The 24,794-nt window shown below is 38.5% G+C and overlaps 2 protein-coding genes across 8 annotated transcripts in view; both read right to left on the bottom strand.

Moving 5' to 3' along the window:
- The window catches only part of LOC144658150 (ephrin type-A receptor 4-like), a 30,179-nt gene extending 26,338 nt beyond the window's left edge, over positions 1–3,841 (bottom strand). For 3 of the 5 annotated variants that reach the window (XM_078518503.1, XM_078518500.1, XM_078518504.1), the window contains exon 1: positions 3,769–3,841. The gene's annotated coding sequence lies outside the window, so the exon portion shown is untranslated. Of the gene's footprint in view, positions 1–741; positions 810–1,741; positions 1,987–3,768 lie in introns of those variants that run through there. The other 2 variants (XM_078518502.1, XM_078518501.1) reach the window with 2 other exon arrangements.
- A 5,538-nt stretch (positions 3,842–9,379) lies between these two features.
- On the bottom strand, positions 9,380–18,392 carry LOC144658349 (ephrin type-B receptor 3-like). Of its 3 annotated transcripts, none has more exons than XM_078518774.1 (5): positions 18,261–18,392; positions 12,491–12,596; positions 11,575–11,648; positions 10,538–10,684; positions 9,380–9,753 (listed from the first exon to the last, which is right to left on the bottom strand). In XM_078518774.1, exons 2-5 carry the CDS (start codon positions 12,546–12,548, stop codon positions 9,475–9,477), a joined length of 558 nt encoding a protein of 185 aa, XP_078374900.1. In that variant the 5' UTR covers positions 12,549–12,596; positions 18,261–18,392; the 3' UTR covers positions 9,380–9,474. The 3 variants fall into 3 exon arrangements, with proteins under 3 accessions (XP_078374900.1, XP_078374901.1, XP_078374899.1); XM_078518775.1 differs by lacking the exon at positions 18,261–18,392 and adding an exon at positions 15,850–15,986; XM_078518773.1 differs by lacking the exon at positions 18,261–18,392 and adding an exon at positions 15,204–15,823.
- Positions 18,393–24,794: the final 6,402 nt, after the last annotated feature.

Genomic DNA, 24,794 nt, shown 5'->3' with positions numbered 1-24,794 from the left:
TCTAAGGTCTTGGTATGGGAGATCAAAATTAAGGCAAATCTCTGTTATTATCTGATTGCTTGGCACAGATTAGTACGATACTGAATTGGTTAGGAAATGTAAACAAACATTAAATTGAATGAGAGTAGAAAGGGAGGGACAGGTGGGGGTGAAAGGCTTAGGAGATGGACAGGGAGGGAGAATTAAAATCCATGCTTGGTTATATCACGCAACCTTTGACTTCTGTTGTTTTCTCACAAGAACAAAACTTAAGGTGGGGCTCTACCTGAATTTGAATGGAACTTTAAGAGATTTAAAGAAGGGATTGAAGAAAAGAATGGAAACACCACCAAACAGTTGACCCCCTCGCAAGAGCACACCGGGTTGTATGGAGACTGTTGGAGACTGGTGTCCGTCCACCAATTTTTGACTTCAAATTCAAATTTTAAAATCACATTAAATCTCCAATATTTCTTATTTATCTAAATTTTACTAATCCTTTGAGAAAAACTATCGCCTCCCAGACATCCCCCGAAATCGTCCAAAAATTAACAAAATACTGCAAAACAAATATATATGGGATAAGTAAAGCTTTTTTGGATTCCTTGAAACGCGGCTGAAATGGTTTTCAGTGTTTTCCAGCCCTTATACTTTGGGTCAGTACTACTATTCTTCACTAGTTGCTATTACAGTAATGGTATGAAACAAATACCTAATCATTGGTCAATAAGTTGTGATAATTTTCTTGACAATAGTAGTTACCTGATAAAGAGCTGTATACTGTTCCATTAAAGTGTAAGGGCTGGAAAATACTGAAATGCGTCAGCCACCTAAAGCGTTGGAAAAATTGGTATTCAGGTAAAAACCCTGCCTTTATTAAGTATTGCGAAAAGGCTGCACTTTGCTTAGTGTTACAAATTTATATCTAGACGTCTAGTTCAATCGTTTATTTGTATTGTGCGAAATATATTTATAAATTGAGACCATTATGTCATTAAGTAATAATGCAATCTTGAAAGAGGGTCTTGAAAACATTCCAGATTTTCATTATTAAGTGGAAACACGAAAATTAAAAATTTGGGAAAACAAGCCTGTCAAAATGACGTTTCCATGGTGATTTCAAGTTACTGGCACAATAACTAATCCTACCAAATTATTGCGAGATAAATTTTAGATAAACTCGCAAAGTTTGGCAGCGTTTGGTTGAATCTTGAAAAAGTTATAAGCGTTCAAAGTCAGCGCGGGCCTCAAAAGCCCCCCCGGTCTGAATAGGTTTAAGTGACTGTTTTTCCAGTGATTTTTACTGTACTGTACCCTGCCTTTCAAGTCAAAACAGATAGCTAATTAATAAGCGCCCGATTTTAAGCTTCTCAAGCCTCTTGTTATTATTATTATTAGTCGGTAATCATCATATTCGGCTCGTGATTAAACAAATCGGACTCCCAAAACGCACTCAGTCTACATTTCTATCATTTTCGTAAGGAAAACTACAAGAGAATCTCAATGTTGTTTATAACTTAAGAACATCAACTGTTGAGTGACCTGAAATCATTCTCGTCATTACTGACATACACTATGGATGCGTACGTGATGTTCACTAAAAGCTCACCAAAGTTCACTAAAGCTTTTATACGTTTTGTTTTGTTTCATAGCGTGGCAAATAATGATAGAACATACCAACAAACCTAAAACACAGAATTACCTCTTCTTACACAAATAAATTAGATAGAAACTAGGCTTAGGACAACCAACGAAAACTCACCACTGATTCCCTTGTGAACTTTGATTATCAGCTTTCGCGTCTGGCCGATTATAGTAATTAACAAAACCGCAGTGTACTAAGTTATAAGTCACGCAGTATCAATATCCTCTTGGTATATGTTGGATCAGTAGTGATATAGTCGGCTCAACATACAAAATGAGAAATTTGTTATTTAAAGACCGATAAAACGTGGAATGATCGACTAAATTTTGTGTGCTAAGTTCTGGAATAGTGGGAGTTAACTGTGGAAGTTGTGTTTTATATGTAGCGATTGCAGTATTTTGCGTAGTACCGGAAATACGTATTACTTCGATGGTTTTGCTAAATTTTAAATCGACTGCATGATTGTTTTAAATGTGTACGTGACAGTTTGTTTTCACGAAGCGATTGTACGTGAGGCGGAAAATTTGTTGCGCGGTGTTTACTGACGTCAGATCTTAGCAGGTTCTTCGTGATTACGGAAACTTTGTCGTGGAATGAAAACAGCTTGTCTATGGCTCCAATGCAGCCGGGGTACTATATTGCATCCCTTGTCTTCTCTCTCTTCTTTCTTTTCTTACTTAACCGTCGCGCAAATAAAAAAATCGGATAACGCATTAACGGAAAAGCGCCACGATATAGATCGAACATTTTAATAATTTGCAAAGGTCAAACTTGGCTCCTCTGCTCCCTGTGACTGAGTTTGCCGCTTCGCTCCGATATCTTTTGTTCTGGTTTAAAAGCGTGGATAAAAATTAAAAAGAACTGAATAAATCTTTAACAAGTTTTGCTTTGTCTAATTTAAAAGAGACCGTGTCACGGATTTTAGCCAAACTTAGGCATATGAAATGACCATCAAATTCGTTTAAATACATAAAATAACCCCTTAAAATAGTGAAGGAATATTTAAATAACATACCAATTGCAAAAAAAGATACGGATCTAAGATTGAAACGGATTGCGATATGGGTTTTTGAAATACGGTCCAGTGGAACAGTTTTCAAAGTTAATCTTGTTTATTTGTAACTGTCATTTAGAATCATAGAATTAATTTCTTTGCAAAAAATTTAGTTTCATAGCGAATATTTGGCAAGATTTAATAACAAAAAACTAACTTAACAGTGGCACAGTCGCTTTAACCCTCGAATTTTCTGGTTACAATTAACTGGTAACGGGATTTCGTGCCGTCCAATTCCCCATTCCCTATTCCCCATTCCTGTTTTTAGTATTACATTCGTTCCCGTCTGATAGCAATTTTATATTCCGCCTCAGTGAACATCACCCCGACATATCAAAACAAGTTGAAAAATATAACATCACGCGAACACTTACCGGCAAACATTCAAGTGTTTTTGGTTAATAGATTTCATTTTGAAGATGGCGTAGGAAGTGATACTGAGAAAAAGTTATTTGAAACAAGGCAAGCACGAGAATTTTTTACCCCATTGCTTCAGAACAATAACAAGCCTGTTTCCGTCTAATTTGCATATGCATGTCAACGTGCTTGTTCCACTTGACCGCGCAATTAAATGATTTCATCTGGCGTAGCGTTCGCTTTCCCACTAAACTAACTTCATTGGTGTAGTGTACAAATACTAAGATAAAAATTAACTTAACCGTGGCACAGTTGCTTTAACCTCTAATATTGTGGTTACAAGTTACTGGTAACGGGAATTCGTGTCGTCCAATTCAGTCGGTAATCATATTCGGCTCGTGATTAAACAAATCGGACTCCCGAAACGCACTCAGTCTACATTTCTATCATTTTCGTAAGGAACACTACAAGAACCGTTGTTTATAACTTAAGAACATCAACTGTTGAGTGACCTGAAATCATTCTCGTCATTACTGACATACACTATGGATGCGTACGTGATGTTCGCTAAAAGCTCACCAAAGTTCACTAAAGCTTTTATACGTTTTGTTTTGTTTGCATAGCGTGAATAATAATGATAAAATATACCAATTAACCTAAAACACAGAATTACCTCTTCTTACACAAATAAATTAGATATAAACTAGGCTTCAGACAACCAACGATGACTCACCACTGATTCCCTTGTGAAAGGAACTTGCTTTGATTAAAAGCTTTAGCGTCTGACCGAAAATGGGAGTTAACTGTGGAAGTTGTTGTATTTTATATGTAGCGATTGCAGTATTTTGCGTAGTACCGGAAATACGTAAAACCAAATAAACTGACAGTGTAAAATTAAAGTTAAACTAAACTAAACAAAACTAAACTAACAAAGTAGCAGTAAAATAGTAGGAGCAAATTGACTAATATGTTTCTTCGTGGATGTTAAGACCATCGGGAGCGATTGTTCTGCAATCGACTACATTTTCTTAAATGTGTACGTGTCAGCGTGAACTTCATGAAGCCGATTGTGCGTAAGGCCCGGGGTAGCCTCCCACGCAGTCGTTCTTAGGGGCGATCGTGATTCACTGAAGACGAAAAGTTTGTTGCGCGGTGTTTACTGACGTCAGATCAAGGTAACTCTGTATTTCGTATTTTTTTTTATTTTTAACCAGATGTGAATGAATGCGATAATCCTGGAGTCAATTGTCCTCGTAACTTCAGATGCCAGGATGGCCCTATTTCATTTACTTGTGAGTGTGATGGTGGCTTCAAACTGACTGGACCAAACAAAACCAAATGCACAGGTAAACTTTTCTAAATTACCAACTTAAACGTTACCCCAAAAATTCATTTAAGTTAGAAAAATACGTATTGCTTTGCAAGGACAAAAATGGACGTGGGAGGGGAAATATGTAGAAACGAATTTTGTATTTGTGATTTAGTGACCAATCATTTTTGTTTTGTAAGCCATCTGTCCTTTAAGTCATTTTGACATCTTTTTTTTTTTTTTAAAAAAAAACTTCCTAGACTGTAGAGAGCCTGCTTAGCAAACGTCTCGGAAAGAATGAAGAGTTTGCCATGTCATATTACTTGAAGTAGTTTACATGTCTAAAGCTGCGTTCACATTTAACCCGAAACATGTTTAGAATGAACATGTTTCAACGGAACATGTTTCACCTAAACATGCTTGTTATTGCATTGTTCCGGCATTAGGTGTTAGTTTTAAACACGTTTCATGCCTGGTGTGTAAATTATGCGGCTTCACGGTTCTTACATAATTCTTCACCGTAAAAATATAGCTCGAAATTACAATAAAGTTTCGATTACATCTTTGTCTTTCTGTCTATTTTCAAGCCCTTCGATGAAGCAGGACTTTCAAGCGTTTAGCAAGAAGGCACTATTGTCCGAATTTGCGCTATCAGTCGGTAGCAGAAGATTTTTATTTTGTGAAATTTCTTTTTCATTTGTGATGCTGCAATGCTGCGCGCTTGTAGCCGCCGTCGTAAACTTTCGTGGCGATATTTTGCCAAATATTCTGCTTTCTATCCGTTACCGATAATTCATGTTGTATCGCTTTATTAGCCCATATTTTAAATAAACATTTGGTCTCATAGGAAGCCCAAATTTGAAGCTTTTGGGCACTCGCCTACTCACCGCATGTCCGCCATTTTTAACTTGTTTAGTCTGATCATGATTGAAACCACCTCGTGAGGTAGTTTCAATCATGATCAGACTAATCATGTTTCAATCATGATTCGCGCAATGCACTGCCTGATGTGAACACTTTTCACAGCGAAACATGTTTCATTCGTGATCAGACTAATCATGTTTCGGCCTAATGTGAACGCAGCTTAAGATCCGTGACATTGTTAAATTAAATAGACGCAAATTTTGAAAATATTGGGGTAACCAAATCGATTTGCCGTAAAAATAGTACCCTCTGGCAAAAATCATTACAACCGAAGTAGTTTTTTTAGGCGACTGTGTAATAAAATGATGTCGTAATTACTGGCAAAATTTTCCATTTTAAAACTCGAAATATAAAAACCCCTTTAGTTAGGCAAGGCCAAGCAGGTTCTAATATGTGGGATACAGTTGAATTCTTGTTAACATTTTAATTAACAATTAAGTGTCATTGTCAGAGAAAGTGTTCCAGACCTTGGAAGTCGGAGTCAACCGATTTTCCTGAAACTTACTGCAGAAGTTGGCCTTGATGAGATATTCTAAAAGCCATTTGGGTTTGGTTTTCTGACTTTTACTTTTAAAGTTCCAGGGGTGGTCCCATATTGAGCCTTCAAATCATGAAAAATCCTGTTTTTGAAAAAGTAAGTTTGCACTTGTGTAAAATCAAACACAAAAAACATTTTGACTAAATACTTGTAGGCTGTGATTCTACTATAACCCTAAGAACGACTGCGTGGGAGGCTAGGCCCGGGGCGTAGGACGAAAAATTTGTTGCGCGGTGTTTACTAACGTCAGATCTGAGTAGCTCTTTGTGATTTAAGAAGGTATAAAATCGAATGGTTTATAAATTAACTTGTCTTATGCCTGGTTCACACTGGCGACATAACGCAAGGTCATGCAAATGCAAAAAAAAAACTTCACATTGATGTTTTATGTCACCAGTGTGAACAACATAACGACATAGTTGGAACATAATGACATAAGCATAACGACAGTGTGAAAGTAAAAAAATATATTTCATTATCGCTTGTTTACTTAGTTTGCTGGAAGCATCACTGAGGGTGACTTTGAAAGAATTCAAAAGAATGTACACATGTGAACCTGAGCCATGTAGTTTCGACCCTTCGGTATTATTATTTTTTGTGGGCTAGCAGTATTCATCAAAAAGGTTTTGATGAACTAATGCAGAGAAACCGCTATAAATCGCTGACGGTAGAGGTTAGTTTTCACTGGGCATAAGTACCAGCACAGCTCTAGAAGAGGCCGGCATCCCCACCCTAGCTGGCAGGCGTGATCTGCTATCTAAAAGCCTTTTTAAGGATAATGTAGTTATGAAAGAGCACATACTTGTTAATCTACTACCTCCGAGATCAAAAGCCGTCGTTACATCAAACTTCAAACAACCCTGTTTTGATGTACAGTAAATACAGTGATCACATGGCAGTGTGATGCAGCGAACAGCCTACTTTTGCCAGCTTACATCAGGGGTTTGGAAATTTAATTTGCAATTAATTCCTCATAAACTCTTGTTCACGACGATTTTATTTGTAAAACAAGAATTGAAAAGTTAATTACAAGCGAAATGTTTTCGTTCAGACGCATTTTGTTATAATTCGGTTAATTGGATAAAACCACGATACGGACCTACTTTTGCCAGTTAACGAGAGTTTGATTAGAAATTTAATTTGCAATTAATCATTTTTACTCTTGTTCAGGACGAGTTTAACAGTAATACAAGAATCGAGAAGTTAATTACAAGCAAATGTTTTTGTTAGACACATTCTATTTAATCTGGTTGATTGGTTCCTCGACGTGAGACTGCAATGGCCTTTTGAAGTGAAATCCTTGCTGCCTAGCCGAGTATTTTTAAAAGGTATTTGCGTAATTCCATTGGGATCTTCTTCAATAGCAAGCTTTTAAGGCCATTGCCCCGAAATAGAATTGAACACAGATTTTCAACCAAACTTTATCTACTGGTTGATTACCTTAAGGGGACTTAAATTTTGAAATAAAAAAGTGGGGTCAACATATTCGACTAGGAGCAGGAAGACCTTGTAAACACCACATAATTCCTTATTAATTCCCTTGCGAGTAATCTGAGCCGAAAATTTGTTATTCACCGCGCTTTTCTCCTGCAATAAAACATTAGTGACTTGTCGATGATAAAGATTATACCAGCTTTTCTAACGATAAGGGCTTTCTTTTGTGCTCACCCAACTTAGAGAAAGGATGTCACAAATTGCATTGAATGAGTCTACTTATGGTTTACTCCACACCATATTATACACCTAATTGAAGAAATGTTGACGCTGTGAAAAGCATAAGATAAGATTGAATGGCATTCTGGATAGACAGGATTGGTAAGCTGGGTAATATTCTACTTATTTAAAATAACGATATTTTCTACTTTCGGAGCCTTGAGAAGTGATTTATGCAACCTGTCGAATCATAATATTTATTCTGCCACTTACGGGGAATATGTTTTGTCGCATGTCCCAGCAAACATTTGGGTCGCATCTTTTATTGTTAAGGCTTTTTACGGGTCAACGTTTCTTCAATCAGGTATATACATGTACATGTGGCACATGTTTTTTGACGATGGATATTTTGACGAGAGAAACCAAACATTTTGACGATTTTTTGACGAGACGACCGCGACGATAATTGCGGGGAAGATTAGACTCAAATGGGGCAATCGCTTGCAGGGAAGAGCCGTTACACTCTTCCGGGATCTAACCACGAACTGGACGGACAGCAACAGCAACAACTCAGCTTGGGTCCAACAGGAGTTTATTCCGAGTTGGTTTGCAATCAGGAACGTAATCGAAGAAATGTAATCAAGAAATGTAATCGAAAAAGCATTACAAGTGAGGTTGCTTATATACGATTTGTACAAGCGTCTATTGCTGTTGGCTTTTTCAGTGTTTTTTAAATGATTAACAAGCTAAATACGGTTTAATATAGAAATGACTTAAAATTCGGGAAATTCTCCGTAACACAAAGTCGCTCCCAATGTGTGGCTTCAATAGCTCAGTTGGTAGAGCATCGCACCGGTATCGCGGAGGTCACGGGTTCGAATCCCGTTGAAGCCCTCAATTTTTTTTAGGCTTCTTTATTCCAATTGCTTAAATTGGAAATTCACTGCGATGATCATTTATCACTTTCACAAAGTGGTTTGTTGAGCCATCTGTCACGCCTTTTGACAAGTTGCTATGTTCATCATGAATCGAGCGCAACCAATGAAAAACATCAATCAAGTGACTTAAAATTGAGGGTCTCAATGAGGCGGTGGCTTTTACTGTTAACAGTTAAAACTTAGGCTTTTTTCGGCTAACGGTTAATTTATTTCCATTACGGTTAACATAAGTTACAAATGAATTTCCGCTGTATTTAAAAGTTGAAAATTAATTTCTGTTATTCAAAAACATATTTTAGATCTCGGAGGGTCTGAATGGGGTTTAGTGTTTTTAAAGTGTTTTTGTGTATTTAGCTTTTTTTTTTTACACTAAACATTAAACGTTAAACGTTTAACATTAAAATGTTATTTACCCAAATTTTTTTGTGTTTGCTGTTAAATTGGCCAAACTTTTAATGTTTGCTGTTTCCGGAGAATACCCTTAGTGAAAAATCCATAGTCTTTAAGATTTTAGCACTGTAAATTCTATCAGCTCTTCGAAAATTGATAAAAAAATCACTCATGAACATTGAGCCGGTGCTATGTGTTTTTCTTGGAAATCTTCGTAATTCTTGGGGCATCTTCTTAATTAAACGCAATAAAACGGTGCAAAAAAACCCTAAAAAGGTGAAATTAATTGCATTAAAAATAATTTTCATTAAAAGGAACACAAAAACTACAAATTTGGGGAAACATATTTGTCAAAATGCCGTTGCCATGGTAACGCCAAGTTCTTCGAAACAGTAACCTATCCTACCAAATCATTCCTAGATAAATTTAAGATAAACTCGCAAAGTTTGGCAGCGTTTGGTTGAATCTTGAAAAAAGTTATAAGCGTTTCAAGTCAGCGCGTGCACTTTCCGCCCCTCCCCCCGGTCCGGATAGGGTCAATGAGGTGATGGTTACGTCATTGATGACGTTATTATAACGTTATAAGTCTGGATGTTGTTACACTTATGAGTTTATTACAATTAAGGTCAAATGATTTTACATATAGGAGTTTATTACATTTAGGGTCAGTTATTACATTTAGTTCTTCTACATTCTGTAGCTAATAATGACTTTAGTCATTGACAAGCAGACTCCTTGGTCCAAAAATGCCAGATACATGCCTTTGGCTTTAGTTAAAACTGAACCGTGAAATACGTCTCTTATTGAATTTCCAGGAGGAGGTAACATTGTTGGCGTTATAACTATTTCTTTCTGAAACACCCCCTTAGTTGGGTCAGGAATAGGATCTTTGGAGTCAGTATGATAAGAATAAAGAGTTAAGTACGTTTTGCAGTATCGAGTGATAGAAGTTAAAGGACAGTTAAAGTGCCTATGAAGTAAAAATTAATTAATGCTTATTTGAAAGACCTTTACAAATAAAGAAGAATGGCGTTTACTGTTTTGAAATATCTTCTTTCGTTTTGGAGATATTTTCGTTTTTGTGTTATGCAAATGAGGAAAGTGATGACGTCATAAATTGTTCCACTAAAAGATAGATCACAAAATCAAGGATATCTCTGAAAATATAAAGGTGATATTTCTGAAACTTGGCATCAGTAGTGACCTTCCTTAAAGGTGCAAGATCGTTTATACTTTGATGTAACCATGGCAACACTCTTGGTTCCAGGCTCTTTCTGTCATAAACCAAATATCTCCATTTGCAACCCTTTAAAGTGGTACAGAGGGTCCAGCTTGGAACACACATAATGCCCTATTACCCTAACTCTCCTCATTAGCTTGTTGGGAGTGGATCATCCTCGATTAAGCAAAAACTGGGGATATCAGTATTAATTACTATAGGTATTTGCAGCAAAACTGTTGCCATGGCAACGGCACGACAAGTGTCATTTTGTGTCTTTTGTGGTGTACATTAATTGTGCCAAGTTTGAAGAACACAGCTCAAATATTCCAAGAGATATTCTTGATTCAATGCTTCATCTTTTTGTGGAACAATTAATGACGTCATCACTTTCCTCATTTGCATATCACAAAAACGTAAATATCTCCAAAACGAAAGAAGATATTTCAAAACGGCAAACGCCATTCTTTTTTATTTTGAAAAGCATTTAAAATAAACAGCAATTATTTTTTACTTCATAGGCACTTTAAGGAGTCTGTAATGCACTTCAATATCCAGCTGCGTAGTATTCCTGACATCAATGAAGTCTGTTTGTAACCAGTTGTTTGGTTCCCTTGTGATTGCATCACTAATATCACAAACTCTGTACCTCTGATTCACAATTGAAGGATGGATCCACTATAATAGAAGACAAATTTCAAGTTAAAAATGAGTATGCTTTTAGTGATTTTAAATTTCCTCCCATAATAGTGACGTATGTAAGCCATTATTTGCGTCTTTTCATAACCTTCAAAGGTCCTTAGTTCATAACGTTTAAATGCTCTTAGTTGAACAAAGTACACAGAGTGGTAGGCGATTTGTGTGATGGTGTTATTTGATTTTTCCATGCTAGTTAGGGCAATTGTAATTTAAATCCCACGGTGCTTCCATAGTCAAAAGACGACTGCTCTTTGCTAGGGGAAAATTAGAAATTTATTGAGAACCCTCGATTGTTTTGCAAGAAATCATACTATAATGTATTTTTGAAAATGATTGCAGAATGACATTATTCCCGTGCTTTGTATTCTTGTACGGGACACTAGACTAATTGCATTCTCTCTAAAGGTAGATGAGAAAAAAAATACAACAATTTAACAGCGAAGTGTGAAATAATTCATGTAAATTGTACTCTCGATGGACACAGCTCGCCCGAATTTTATGCGACACTACTGGAGCTTCGTGTACATTGTAAACATGGTCACTGTGGCACTAGCCTGCGTGGCCGGCGTTCAAAGAGGAAGGAGAGGGGGGGGAGTTCGAGCGTTCAATGGGGAAGGAGAAGGGGAGGCTCCTGTGGCACGAGCATCACTATTTATTTAATTTGCTGGACTCTGAACCGAGCGATCTGGGTTTGAGCCCTGGCCGTGATCTTGTGTTGTTTTCTTGGCCAAGACAAAACTCTCGCAGTGAAATATATACATCCAGGACGAGTAGCAATACTAAGTCCTAGCCCCTTCGTGCCATAATAACCCGGATAACCTCCATAGATACCAGGTAATTATTGACACATTTTATCCAGTGACACTCACCCCTGCACCTTGTGAATCTGTCATGATGCGCCAGTACCACAGTCCACCGTCTGATGGCTCATTGACAAGAATTTCTGAAGAAAAAGGTGACGATACATAGCAATGTTGATGTTACTGTCAATATTCATAATTGCTTCCCTTTTTGTCTGGGTGAGAAAAGCATAATAAAGAGCGAGCTAGGTCATTGGACTCCTATACGTTATCAGACATAAGTTAAGTAGCACTTGTTCGCATGTAGCTTTTCTTATACTGTCCCTCACAAAATCGCTAAAACTACGGTGCAGGATGTTTTGTTTACTATCGAAAAATAAGAGTGAGTTCAAAGCAAAACTTAATAAGATTGGAAAACGGTTTCACACTGAAGAAGGGCTGTGCCCGAAACGTTTGCGTAAACTACACAAAATGACACTGTTCACAACATTTTTTTAGTTTTTTGTTTTGTTTTATAGTACTAATTTGAAAGTGTCACGCATTAACTGGGAATTTTTTAACCCGCATAAGTTTTGCTTTTAACCAAGAGAATTCTCTTGTTTAAATTCGATAAATTACTAAACAATGCAAACTCCGTATTTTCACATTCCCGTAAGTGTTCATGTTTTCCAGTAGCGGACGCGGGCACCTCAAAGAAAAATCTTATTACAGTACAGTTTTATCGCCATGATCGGTATTGTTTTAGACAATAAAGCAAACATTCATTTACAGTACTGTGGCGGTACTTTTTTTTATCTGTTTTATGTGCAAGCTCTCATCCCCTAATTCTGCTAGCTTACGAGGATCACTCTAATAAGCGGACAGCTTCAACAGTTACGGGCACTTTATCTGCTTCCCGAGGGTGTCGACTTACGGGACCTTGTGGCGGACCCACCCGACCGCCTCCCCCCCCCCCTCCGTACCCCTCAGTAGTAGCGCTACTTACGTGTTTCACCAGAAACAAATACAACCAACCACGACAAAAAGAACCCTGGTAGGATCATTGCTCTTGAAATTACTTTAGCGTCGTTTGCTGTCGTGTCCTTGTGAATCTGCGAAACAAGTGAAACATTCATCATTAAATGTTGGCTTTAAAGAGAGGCAAAATGTAGGGAACTAATGATAGAATACAATTAAGGGGGTAGGGGTGGTTAAGTGGCGAGGGCGCTTGCCTAAAAAACGGGCGTGATACGTGGGTAGAGTTTGCTGTTAGTTACAGCTCTTGCTCTAGGGGTTTTCTCTCCGGGATTTCCGGTTTTCCCTCCTTGAAATAAACCAACACCAGCACGTACAAATTCTGAGGAGTTCGTGGATAAATAAAATCAAATCAAATCAAAACAGGATGCTCTCGTCTCGAGCCAGTCTCGTCTCGAGAGTGGCTTTCGTCCTCAAGCATGTCAAACCAGACAAAGCGTGGACGATAAAGTGTCCAAGGCCGTCTTATTTGCACACTTTGCAAATGTGCAACATTTGAAAGCTTCATAGTTTTAAACCCTGTTATACGAGAAAAGTGGGAGGCGCGGTGGCCTAATGGTTAGCGCGCCGGACTCCGGAGCGAGCGTTCCGGGTTCGAGCCCTGACCATGGTCACTGTGTTGTGTTCTTGGGCAAGACACTTTACTCTCATAGTGCCTCTCTCCACCCAGGTGTATAAATGGGTACCGGCGAAATAATGCTGGGGGGTTCCCTGCGATGGACTAGCATCCCATTCAGGGGGGAGTAGAAATACTCCTAGCTGCTTAATGCTAAGGAAACCGGGATAAGCTCCGGCAGTATGCGCCACTTTGGCTCGAAGCTGACCTTTTTACTTTTATACGAGAAAAAGCAACCTCCTACTACGTCTCATAGCCATGTTCTTCCTTATGCAACAGAATGAAAAACATAAACAACAAAGCCAAGTGAACATCAATCTTGACTCAAAATAATACAAAATGGCGCAAAAAACTGACAGTTCTCGTATTACTTCTGCCAACACGTTCGATCAACAGAGAATTTTTTAATTTGACGTCAACATAAATTCTCGCATTCCAGTACGTGCTACAGTGACGTCATAAGCAAGAACGCTAGTTTGTAACATGCAGTGCTAATCTTTAGCTTAAAAAGATTTTGTTGTGTTTAAGAAAAGGATTTGATGATGATGGTCTGGCTGCAACAAAAGTCTTTCCTTAAATCTTGCCAACAGAACACAAAAATTAAACGGGACTTCGTGTCGTCCAATTCAGTCGGCAATCACTAACTTACGACAGTATTACTTCTATGGTTTTGTTAAATTTTAAATCGACTTCATGATTTTTTGAATGTGTACGTGTCAGTTTGTATTCACGAAGCGATTGTACGTGAGGCGGAAAATTTCTTGCGTGGTGTTCACTGACGTCAGATCTTAGCAGGTTTTCGTGAAATGAAACAGCTTCTCTATGGCTCCGCTGCAGTCGTGGTACTATATCGCATCCCTTGTCTCTCTTTTATTTATTTCTTTTCTTTTTTAACGTCTCGCAAATAAAAAAATTGGAGAACGCATCAACGGAAGAAAAGCACCACGATATAGATCGAACATTTTAATAATTTTTCAAACTTTGCTCCTCTGCTTTCTGTGACTTAGTTTGCCGCTTCGCTCCGATATCGTTTGTCCTGGTTTGAAAGCTTGATTAAAAAAATATTTAGCAAGCTTTAAATTTTTTTAAACCCTCGCATTTTGTGGCTACAATTCACTGGTAACGGGATTTCGTGTCGTCCAATTCAGTCGGTAATTATATTTGGCTCGCGATTAAACAAATCGGACTCCCGAAACGCACTCAATCTACATTTCTATCATTTTCGTAAGGAACACTACAAGAGAATCTCGATATTGTTTATAACTTGAGAACATCAACTGTTGAGTTACCTGAAATCCTTCTCGTCATTACTGATATATATTTTGGATGCGTACGTGATGTTCGCTAAAAGCTCACCAAAGTTCACTAAGGGCCTGTTTATATGGAGGAGAGTTGTCCCTGGTAGGAGGGTTACCCTCTCCCCCGAGCCATCTTTTGCCGAGCGTTTAGATGAGAAAGTTGTCGCTGTTGACCGAGCCAAAACTTGGCCCTCTCGGTTCAAAAGACTGGCGAGAGTTGTTTTGAAACATCTATTATGGCTGCTTTTTCTAAAATCAGGAACGCTGAATCGTCGACTAAGACCATTTTTGGACTAATTTACCGCCGACTTCGATTTCAATTTATCTGCACTTAGCGTTTAGCGCATGCTCCGTATGTGTCAACTTGTCCCTGGTAGGCGAGGCAAAAACAACCAAACTGTTTATATGGAAAAAAGTTGGCTCGCTCCCCAGGGTCACCTTCCCTTCAAAGCGAGTGACCCTCCACCCAGGGTTACCCTGCCCCCCGAGTCAACTTTGCAATTTCTTATATAAACGGTTCACAACTATTTATAAAGAAACGTATGAAAAGCTCTCTCGCCCGGGGTGGCTCGGTATGGAGGGTAACCCTCCTACCAGGGACAACTCTCCTCCATATAAACAGGCCCTAAAGCTTTTACACGTTTTGTTTTGTTTGCATAGCGTGAATAATAATGATAAAATATACCAATTAACCTAAAACACAGAATTACCTCTTCTTACACAAATAAATTAAATAAAAACTAGGCTTAAGACAACCAACGAAAACTCACCACTGATTCCCATGTGAAAGGAACTTGCTTTGATTATCAGCTTTCGCGTCTGACCGAAAAGGAAGATTATGGTAATTGCCAAACCGCAGTGTACTAAGTTAGAAGTCACGCAGTATCAATATCCTCCTGGTAAATGTTGGATTAGTAGTGATATAGTCGGCTCAACATACAACACGAGCAATTTGTTATTTAAATACCGATACAACGTGGAATGATCGACTAAATTTTGTGTGCTAAGTTCTGGTATATTGGAGTTAACTGTGGAAGTTGTATTTTATATGTAGCGATTGCGGTATTTTGCGTAGTACCGGAAATACGTAAAACTAAATAAACTGACAGTGTAAAATTAAAGTTAAACTAAACTAAACAAAACTAAACTAACAAAGTAGCAGTAAAATAGTAGGAGCAAATTAACTAATATGTTTCTTCGTGGATGTTAAGACCATCGGGATCGATTGTTCTGCAATCGACTAAATTTTCTTAAATGTGTACGTGTCAGCGTGAATTTCACGAAGCCGATTGTGCGCAAGGCCCGGGCGAAAGGCGGAAAATTTGTTGCGCAGTGTTTACTGACGTCAGATCTGAGTAGCTCTTTGTGATTAAGGAAGGTATAAAATCGTATGTTTTATAAATAAACTTGTCTTACACTGTTGTTGTCTTGTAGTTTCTGTTGTTTGCCAGCTCCTCAAGTCGATGCAAAGCGAAAAACCTACGCTTAATATTCTTACACGTATCAAGAAATGGTTTATTGTTCCGGCTCAACCTTTCACATTAAGCATTAAACAATAGTCCTTTTGTTATTCGTAGCGCCGAGGGACTTTGGCCGAAGCTAAGCGGAAAAGCTCGTGACTAATCGGAAAATTTTCTGTATGACAATTTTGCTTCATTAGGGAGAGTGGGTAGCGTAAATTTGCACTAGTCAGGTCAATTTCCACAGGTGTACCCTAGGGAAAATGTGATCGGCGATGTGCCCGTCGGACTGATTAAGCTTTTAGCTGCCTGTATTTTAGACCTACTTATTAAAAAAAAAGTTAAAAAAAAAAAATCAACCACCTAAGTCTGAATAAAAAACGCATGGTATTACTCGAAAACAACCACGCTAAACTTTTTATTCATACTTGTGAAGGCGCGAAACAACACTTTGAACATGAAATCACGGTTAGCTTTTTATTGATTCTTGTGAGGACCCGAACCCACGCTTTGAACACGAAACTTTGATCTACTGTTTATTGATACTTGCATTTGTGAAGACCCAAACAAACGCCTTGAACACCAAATTTTAACTTTTTATTGCGGGCCCAAGAGAGGCCCGCAACCCTAATCTTGACAGTGACCAGCGGATTGCGTATTACGCGTGCGCGCCACGTTTATAAAGACCAGCTGCAAAGCGGAAGTTGAAAATTTTGTTCTTCCACTAAGAACGATCAGAATGCGAAAAATGTGTCAATCACAACAGATTGTCGAAACACCGGAAGTTAAAAATCTGTTCTTTAAGAACAATGTGTCAATCTCAACAGTGTGTCACATAAGATCGAGGCTTCTGCCACATGGAAGATTGAAAACATTACGTTTTGCAGGCGTTGTTTCGGCGTTGGTTTTGAGAAGATTTACTGTGATTGCATTACAGATAAACCACGGCAAAACGAATGATTCCAACAACGATTGATCTCGAAAAATCCCTTACAACACTGACAACATAGCGAGTTCACCGACCGAGGAAAATCGCGTCTCAATTACACCGCATGTTCGATAAAATCATGCATTCCTTGCGTGACGCGCTACTCGGAATAACTGTCTCTTGTCCAGTGATTTTATCGACACCGTCTGAGAAATTTTCGCGACCTGTTGGAATTATTGCTGTGAGTTGAGGTGACTTAAGTTATTTGTTCTTCCACCATGAACGGCTACAATGCAAAAGGATCCGAAATTGTGTCGTTCAATTAGGAAGTTGAGAATTTTTTTCTCCACAAAGAACGATTAGAATGCGAAGAAATGCGAAGTGTAAATCACAAAAGTTTGACTAATGAGATCGACGCTTCTGTCACATGGAAGGTGAAGGTGACAGTGAAGGATCTTTAAGTGCATCTAGGCCCGCACTTTCTAACCTGTGGTTACCACTAGTTGATACTTGTAAAGACGCGAACCAACGCTTTGAACATCATGAAACCTCAACTGAGGTTGCGAACCAAGTTGAACGCTTTGAACACGAAACCTAGCTTAACTTTTTATTGATACTTATGAAGACGCGAACCAACGCCTTCAGCACTAAACTATGGCTTTGGTTAACGTTTTATTGACACTTGTGAAGACCGTACCCAACGCTTTGAACACGAAAACTTGCTTAACATTTTATTGATAATTGCGAAGACCCAAACCAACGCTTTGAACGCCAAAGTTTAACTTTCTATTGATACTTGTAAAGACGCGAACCAACGCTTTGAACATGAAACCTTGCTTCACGTCTCATTGATACTTTATGAAGACGGGAATCATCGCTTTGAACACGAAACCTTGCTTAACATTTTATTGATACTTATGAAGACGCGAACCAACGGTTTTAACACGAAACATTGCTAATTTTTGACTACTATATTTAAAAGTAAAATATTCGCAGCCATTAAAATAAACACATAAATATAAAACTATCACATATGAATTTTACTTTTTTAAAGCATTTCTTCGAAGCTTTAAAGGGCTAAAAGCGATCGATCTTCTCAGAATCAGTCAGAACATATCTTGCCAAATAAATCATTAGGCGAAAAAAATCCATAGGTTTCCTCACTAACAGAATCCAAGAAGAAGAAATTATAGCATGAACAGTTTTCTTTGACTTTGTAGATGTATGATTTTGCTATAATTGTTTTTTTATTTGCGGTCGGCTTTGCAAGAGTAAAATATGTTTTGGAGCCTTGTAATTTGCAAAATGAACAGGAACGGTTTTGAGTGAGAACTATCCTCATGAACTCGTTTGGCATGGCTTAAGAGCACGAAAACGCGAGCAACCATGCCAACTAGATCAGTGTTAACATTGCAAAACTTGCCACAAACATGACTCACCGCAGTGGGATTTTCTCGTTCAGGTGTTTTCTTCTTCTGTAATAAGCCTTCGTTACTGGTTAGCTCTCTGTGAAGAACTGAATGCAATCGGTGGCTTTCTGTGCTTTACGTGGCCCTCGATAGTATCGATCAAATATAAAATTGGCATATGTCAAGAACGAAAATTGTGTTTAATTGCTGGTTTCAGCTATCTAGACTTACCGGCGCCAGTTGAGCCTGCAAACAGCGCATGCTTAGTTGCATTCACCTTCCCATAAATATATAATTTTCGCCGAGTTAAAAAACTGCAAATTCTCACTTATCATATAATCTTCGACAAAAGTATAAGCAGCCATAGAGAGTAAGAATACTAGCAGTTATTTTTGTATTCTGAAACTTAAATTTAAGGCTAAAACAAGGCGAAAATAACTCTAAAAAATTTCATTTTCTCAAAATTAATTAACAAACACTACCAAGTAATGATGACGAAGCAGAGTTGCCAGTTGTTACCTACGAATATCATTAGTTAAGTTCAGAAGGCTTTTGTTGACATTTTAAATTCAAGGATACATAACGTGACTGTTTAAAAGCACATAGTTAATGAAAAAGACAGTAAATGTCAACTTAAGTGACTTTTAAGGAAAATACTTTCTCCTAAGCAGACGAAACGTTTATCTGAATTGTCTCACATGACATGGCGCTAATTGTTCACCATTACAGATCACGAAATGAGAAGGCGATCAAATGTTGTTTTTCTAACGAAACCAGGTTTATCGAGTAATTATAGGGTGGCGATATTGGTTTTGAGTCGATGCATTATTTTGGTAAATTTCTGATAAGCTGATTTTTTCCCCATAGCAACATATTCCCATTTTACAAATTTTAAAAGGTCTGTAATTAATCCAGTGCTTTGTTTGCTTTTGGGTTCCAAGTAGGGATGATGAAGGAGGTTTATAATTGGTTATGTTCAGGGAAAGCTTTTGTTAATGTTGACATTCGAGTTTCAAGGAAAAATAAACTTGACTGTTTAAAAGCACTTAGCAAATAAGAAGGACAGTTAATGACAACCTGAACGTGACTTTTCAAGAAAACACTTTCTCCCAAACAGACGAAGCATTTATCTGAATGGTCTCACATGACATGACGCCAATTGTTCACCATTACAGATCACGAAATGAGAAGGCGATCAATGTTGTCTTTCTAACGAAAGCAGGTTTAGCGAGGTATAAATTATTTGAAATGAAATCTACTATTTGGAAACTAGGAAACTGTTTTACGATTGCAAGCAGTTTAGAAAGCTTTTGTTGACATTTGAATTTCAATGATACATAAATATAACATGGCCGCACTTAGTTAATGCGACAAAAGAAAAAAACGGTTAATACTGCAAACCGAGTCCTAACTAACAATTAATTTGTTATAAATGTGACCCTCCACGGGAAAACAGGGACAAAGGTGAAAGCAGGCTCACAACACGCTTCCACATTAAAACAAAATACTTCGATTTTTGCACGATTTAAGCGTGTTCAGAAACTTGCCTCATTACTGATTTTTTTTGTTTCACAGGACACACTAACACAATAAATAACCTAACTTGGAATGGACCTTTTGGAGCAGCCGTTTAAATCAGCTTACCGGTAAACTTGATCTAAGTTAAAGCGTGCGCAGCAGAACAAAGAAACGTGCAAAGCTAAAAACAAAAGCTGCGTGCGAAATAACACAACACGCTAAGTACGCGAAAAAGCACACAAAGCATGACCAAGGCAAAAATAATGGAAATAGTTCTCAACCCATTTTGTCAACTCTACATTGGACTCGTGAAATAAAGAAACAGAGTGATGTAAATGTCTTTTGTGAAATGGTTTATTGAGCCGATAATGCTTTTGTGTTTGCTAAATTTTCTGTGGTTTCGAATTTTGTTCCTCGGTTGGCTCAACCGCTTCAAACAAATCCTTTTCTAACAGCAGAAACTGGGCTGGCAAATAAACGTGGCCAAGAAGACTTTATGCCCCTCACTCTCGTCCGAATTTCTTACCAGCAAAAGGACGTTGGCCAGCATCTATCCTGGTAAAAAAAAAGTTTTCATGCACGGAAAGCGAAACATCAGTGCGCCATGGAATGTTTTATAACATAGCGCGTGCAAGCCCTATCTAATTCCTATTGAGCGATCATGGTGTGTTTCGTTATCTACGTACGGCCGTGTGTATATAAGATGACGTGTGCATTTGCACAGAGTTAGCTAAGTCGAGTTTTATAGCTGCAAGCTCCCGTCGTTTACTCCGAGTTGGCTATAACCACTCGTAGCCAACAAGGGCGAATGGAATAATTGTTTTATTAACTTTAAATCTACTGGATATTTCATTTTGATGTAAACGAGGTGTTAGTGTGAGGAGGTGAAAAAAATTTGTGGCACGGTGTTCATTTCTTGAATTGAATGAAAAACGCGAGTAAAGCGAGTGTGAGAGTTTTCCTCCGAAGAATTTCCTCGAACAATCACCTCCAAAGTCGTCTACGCATCCTGGAAAATTGTGAAAACAATTAAGGTTTAAGGAAAGACCCGAAGTAATAGTTATTGGGGAAATCATTCGCCATGTGCAAGCCAGACGAAGCAATGGTTAACAGAATTTTGTTAAGCCGGCGACACACTTGGCGATTTTATTCGCCAAATGTGCCCGCCTGGTGGAGCGATTTCGATTTTCGCCGATCGCCGCGACCGGCGTATAAAATGGGTGATATCTGGCATTTTATCACTTGATCTATTGATTCAAACTAATTATACAGTATGGGGTAAGGGGAGGGGGGTGGTATTAGTATTGTTCTTGTTCTTCATTCTTTTTTTTTAATGGGTGGGATTAATTTTTTATATTTTTAATAGCATATAATTAAGTCTATTTTAATTTTAGTCATACGTTTTATACATGAGCCTCTGGCTCGGACATTGAGGGAGACCTCGTCCCACGTATGGACAATAAAATTGCATTGTATTGTATTGTATTGTATTGTATGAACTGATTGGCGATTAAATCTGGCGGCATTTGCTGGCGATCAAATTCGCCGCAATCGGCGAATAAAATCGCCAAGTGTGTCGCGGGCTTAAGTGTAATACTCCATAATTTTCGAGCTTTTTTAAAAGTTCGCGGACACCGTACCTCACCGATTTCGCTGAAATTTGGCATGCAGTCTTGTTTTAGGGTCCTAACTACCAAATGGATATTAAAAAGTTTCAATTCTTTTTATTTTGGAAAATATCGAGAAGGCCGATTTGAAGCGTCCGTGACGGCCCGCCAACATGGCGGATCGAAGGTGTTCTTGTTACTTCGACACTGAACCTGCCGTCACAGTTTCTCGATCATACTTGGTATAGTTATAAAGAACTATCTTTCTTCTTTCTATATATCAAAATAGATTCGGCAAATGTTGAGTTTAGATGATCAACGGCCAAGAAGTTCGAAGGTATGTTAACGATGTTTTGAACAGTCTCAAATTTACTACAAAATGAAAGGCTTATAACTCCACTGTTATCTCGATTTAGAACTAGCCATTTACCATGAACAAAGCTTGTTCATTGGTGAATTGATTCCATTAATAAAAAAATTGGGGAAATGTAACCGTTAAGAATACAAAATTATGGAACCTCTAGTAAATTGGCCATTTCAGCGCCATTTCAGCGGATCAGCTCATTTAACAGCAAATAATCGGGAGAAACATGAAAGGGTTACAGTCGTTTATAATAAGCAGTTTTCAGGTATTCTTTGCTTATCTTAAACAAATACATAATCTTTGCCAAAGATATGGCGATTTTTGAGCGTACGATCGTTTCTCCAAATTTTTATGTCGGCAACTTTATTTTATTTGTTAACGTTGTCGAGATTATACGCTGTTGTTATTCAATATTCGTTTCACAAGAACTTCTGTTGCTCGCATTTCCCAAATCACTGTTTAAGAAATTGCCCATTCCGTAACAGGGTCATTCTTACTTTTTCTTTAAAAATTACTAGGAAAGCAAGAATGTCATAGAACGGTTTTATACTAGTGAAAATACCTGTCAGACATAACTTCAACTGATTGTGTTATCTGGCTGTTTTCACAAATATGCAAAATTAAGGAATTCTTAAAGTGCCTATCTTTAACTATTTCACGCTTAAAGATTCCTCTAAATCTTTTCGCCTACCTTTTGGCCAAACGAAGTTTTGTGTCTCCAGGCAGAATGCTCGTTATCAGCAATGAAAGTCGAAGAGATACAGAAGCTCGAGTAAAATTCTAACTGCTGTGAAATGAACATCGTTTGAGCTTGACGTGTATTTATAGATTGCGCTCGAGCTCCGTTAATTAAGTTTATTCATTTGGCGATCGATAAAAATCAATGAATGATCAGAGTTATTAAAGTCCATTTCTAAGCACGAGAGACACGGAAGTTCATTTCAGAAGCATTTATGCATAGAAATACCGGTTTATTTTTGAGCGGTAAATCTGCGTTTATAATAGCTGGGAGTTTGGGGTGTTTTTTGGTGTTGTTTTTTTTTTTTTTTTGAGGGGGCTCGGGCGGGGGGGGGGAAGGGGGGGGGGGTGTGGAAGTGGTGCCTTCGTATCCTCTTTTGTTCTTTTACACAGTGGCCTGAATTTGGAACAGTTCGGGGAATGGATTATCAATTACTCTTCGTTATGCCATGTCACCCCTTAATGTGGGAGCGCCGCGCCTCAATTCACGATAAAAAATTTATGGCCGCCCGGTCCATTTATGTAGTCCTCCGCCAGGTCTCTCAATAGGCAGGTTACGAGCCTAGTGGCCCATCAGGCCGGAGCTCATACCGGTTTCCGCAACGTGAAGCGACAACCATATAGTATTTTTTACTCCACCCGGATGGGATGCTATTCCATCGCAGGGTTACCTCCCTTCCCGAAAAGCTAAAGATTGACTGGTAATCATTTTTACACCTGGGTAAGGAAAGGGACTCTGGGAGTTGAGAGGCTTTCCAAAGAACTTAACGCATTGTCCCCCAAAAGCTCTATCCAGGACTGTTTGGTCCAGAGTCCAGCGCAGTGACCATTATTAGGCCATCGCGCTCCCCAATCGTGTACGAAAGTGCAAAAATCTGCTTGTATAAGCCCCCGAAATGTGGGCTTTTAAATGTGGTAGGTCTTATATCCGCGGTTGGGGTGCGGTGGCTTAAAGCGAAATTAAAAAACTTCTTGTTTTCTGAAAAACGTTTTTATAAACTAATTTGAATTACATTAATGAATTAAAGGGACAGTGTCACCAAGATTTAATAAAATTTAAAACTCTCAAGACGGTAACCTGGTAGGAAAAAAGTGGCCTTAAACTTTGACAGTTGACTTGGAAGAAATATATGGGCCTTGAATTGGGAGGGCTTATGAGAGAAAAGGATAAAAAGGGGAATTTCACAGAATCTGCTCAACAGCGTACTCTCGAGCAGCTTTCATTTATCTGCCCACTGTCTTTTTCTCTCTCCAGGTTTTAGTAAGGCCAGACCGCTATGAGTGGATTTACAATTCATATTAACACTTTTTTGAGATTTTTAAATCTCGGTTCGAGCTTTGGGAGGATATTGCGTTGAGTTCTTCGGAAAGCCTCTGTACTATCATACCGTATTTACTCGAATAAGCGCCGCCCCCGCATAAGCGCCGCCCTCGAATAAGCGCCGCATTTCAGACAAAAAAGTTAATAAGCGCCGCCCCCGGCGCCGCAGTCCCGATGCGGCGCTTATTCAAGGAAATCTGTTTAACTAGAAACAGAACTACAAAGCAACTCTTAAACAAACTTGGACATTTCTTTCCATCAAAAGCGACGTTCTGCAGTTCAAAGTGCTTGTTTCACCGCTCAGTTTTTCTATTGAACATTCTTCAGTACAATCTTCAGCAAGAGACGACTTTTGGCAATCAGGGAACCCTATTTTAATAAATGTAAAGGATTAGATTCTTTGTGGCGTCAAACTTTTAAATAAGCGCCGCCCTCAAATAAGCGCCGCCCTCGACTAAGCGCCGCACTGGAGGCGTAAAAAATTTAATAAGCGCCGCGGCGCTTATTCGAGTAATTACGGTAGTCCCTTTCTTCACCTAGGTCGGCGATAAGGACATACGTGATGTAAGTCATGACGCATCACGAGAGGTGTCCTTATGGAGAGGTTCGACTTTAATAAAAAAAAAAAGTCCGAGATAACAAAAACAGCCAAGTTCTCACCTGCTTTTTTTTTTGTAAAAATCTGGACGAAAAACATTTGTATCTTTTAACTTGCCCTAAAAAGAATTGATTCGAAATTCATTTCAAATCAATGAGGAAAATGTGTTAGCTTCACTGTTATTATGTTGTTCTTGCCGCGAGTAAGCCACGCCTTCTTCGAACACGATAATTACTGATGACACAAACGTAAAGTCATGTTCATTTCAAAATCAGCTCGCATTATGCTTATTAACAGATGACCTCTTTTGTTCAACATTCAGACCACTGTGTCAGAGATCTAAAGAGGATTCGGAGGCACCACTTCCACCCCCCTCCCCCCGCCTTCCTACAACAACACCAAAAAAAAACCCAAACTC

The sequence above is a fragment of the Oculina patagonica genome, chromosome 6 (genome assembly GCF_052425735.1).
Source record: "Oculina patagonica isolate OP01 chromosome 6, crgOcupat, whole genome shotgun sequence".
NCBI lineage: Eukaryota > Metazoa > Cnidaria > Anthozoa > Scleractinia > Oculinidae > Oculina > Oculina patagonica.
Note: the sequence above shows the minus strand (reverse complement) of the source record. Positions and strands in the feature narration are given on the sequence as shown.

Bases quoted from the DNA above. Each gene is read 5' to 3' on its own strand.
- LOC144658349 (XM_078518774.1), bottom strand. From the start codon at position 12,548: ATGATCCTACCAGGGTTCTTTTTGTCGTGGTTGGTTGTATTTGTTTCT. The intron at 10,685-11,574 runs GTGAGTGTCACT...CTTCTATTATAG, and splicing joins CAGATTCACAAGGTGCAGGG to TGGATCCATCCTTCAATTGT. The intron at 9,754-10,537 runs CTTAAAGTGCCT...CTTCATAGGCAC, and splicing joins TTGAAGTGCATTACAGACTC to TTTAACTGTCCTTTAACTTC.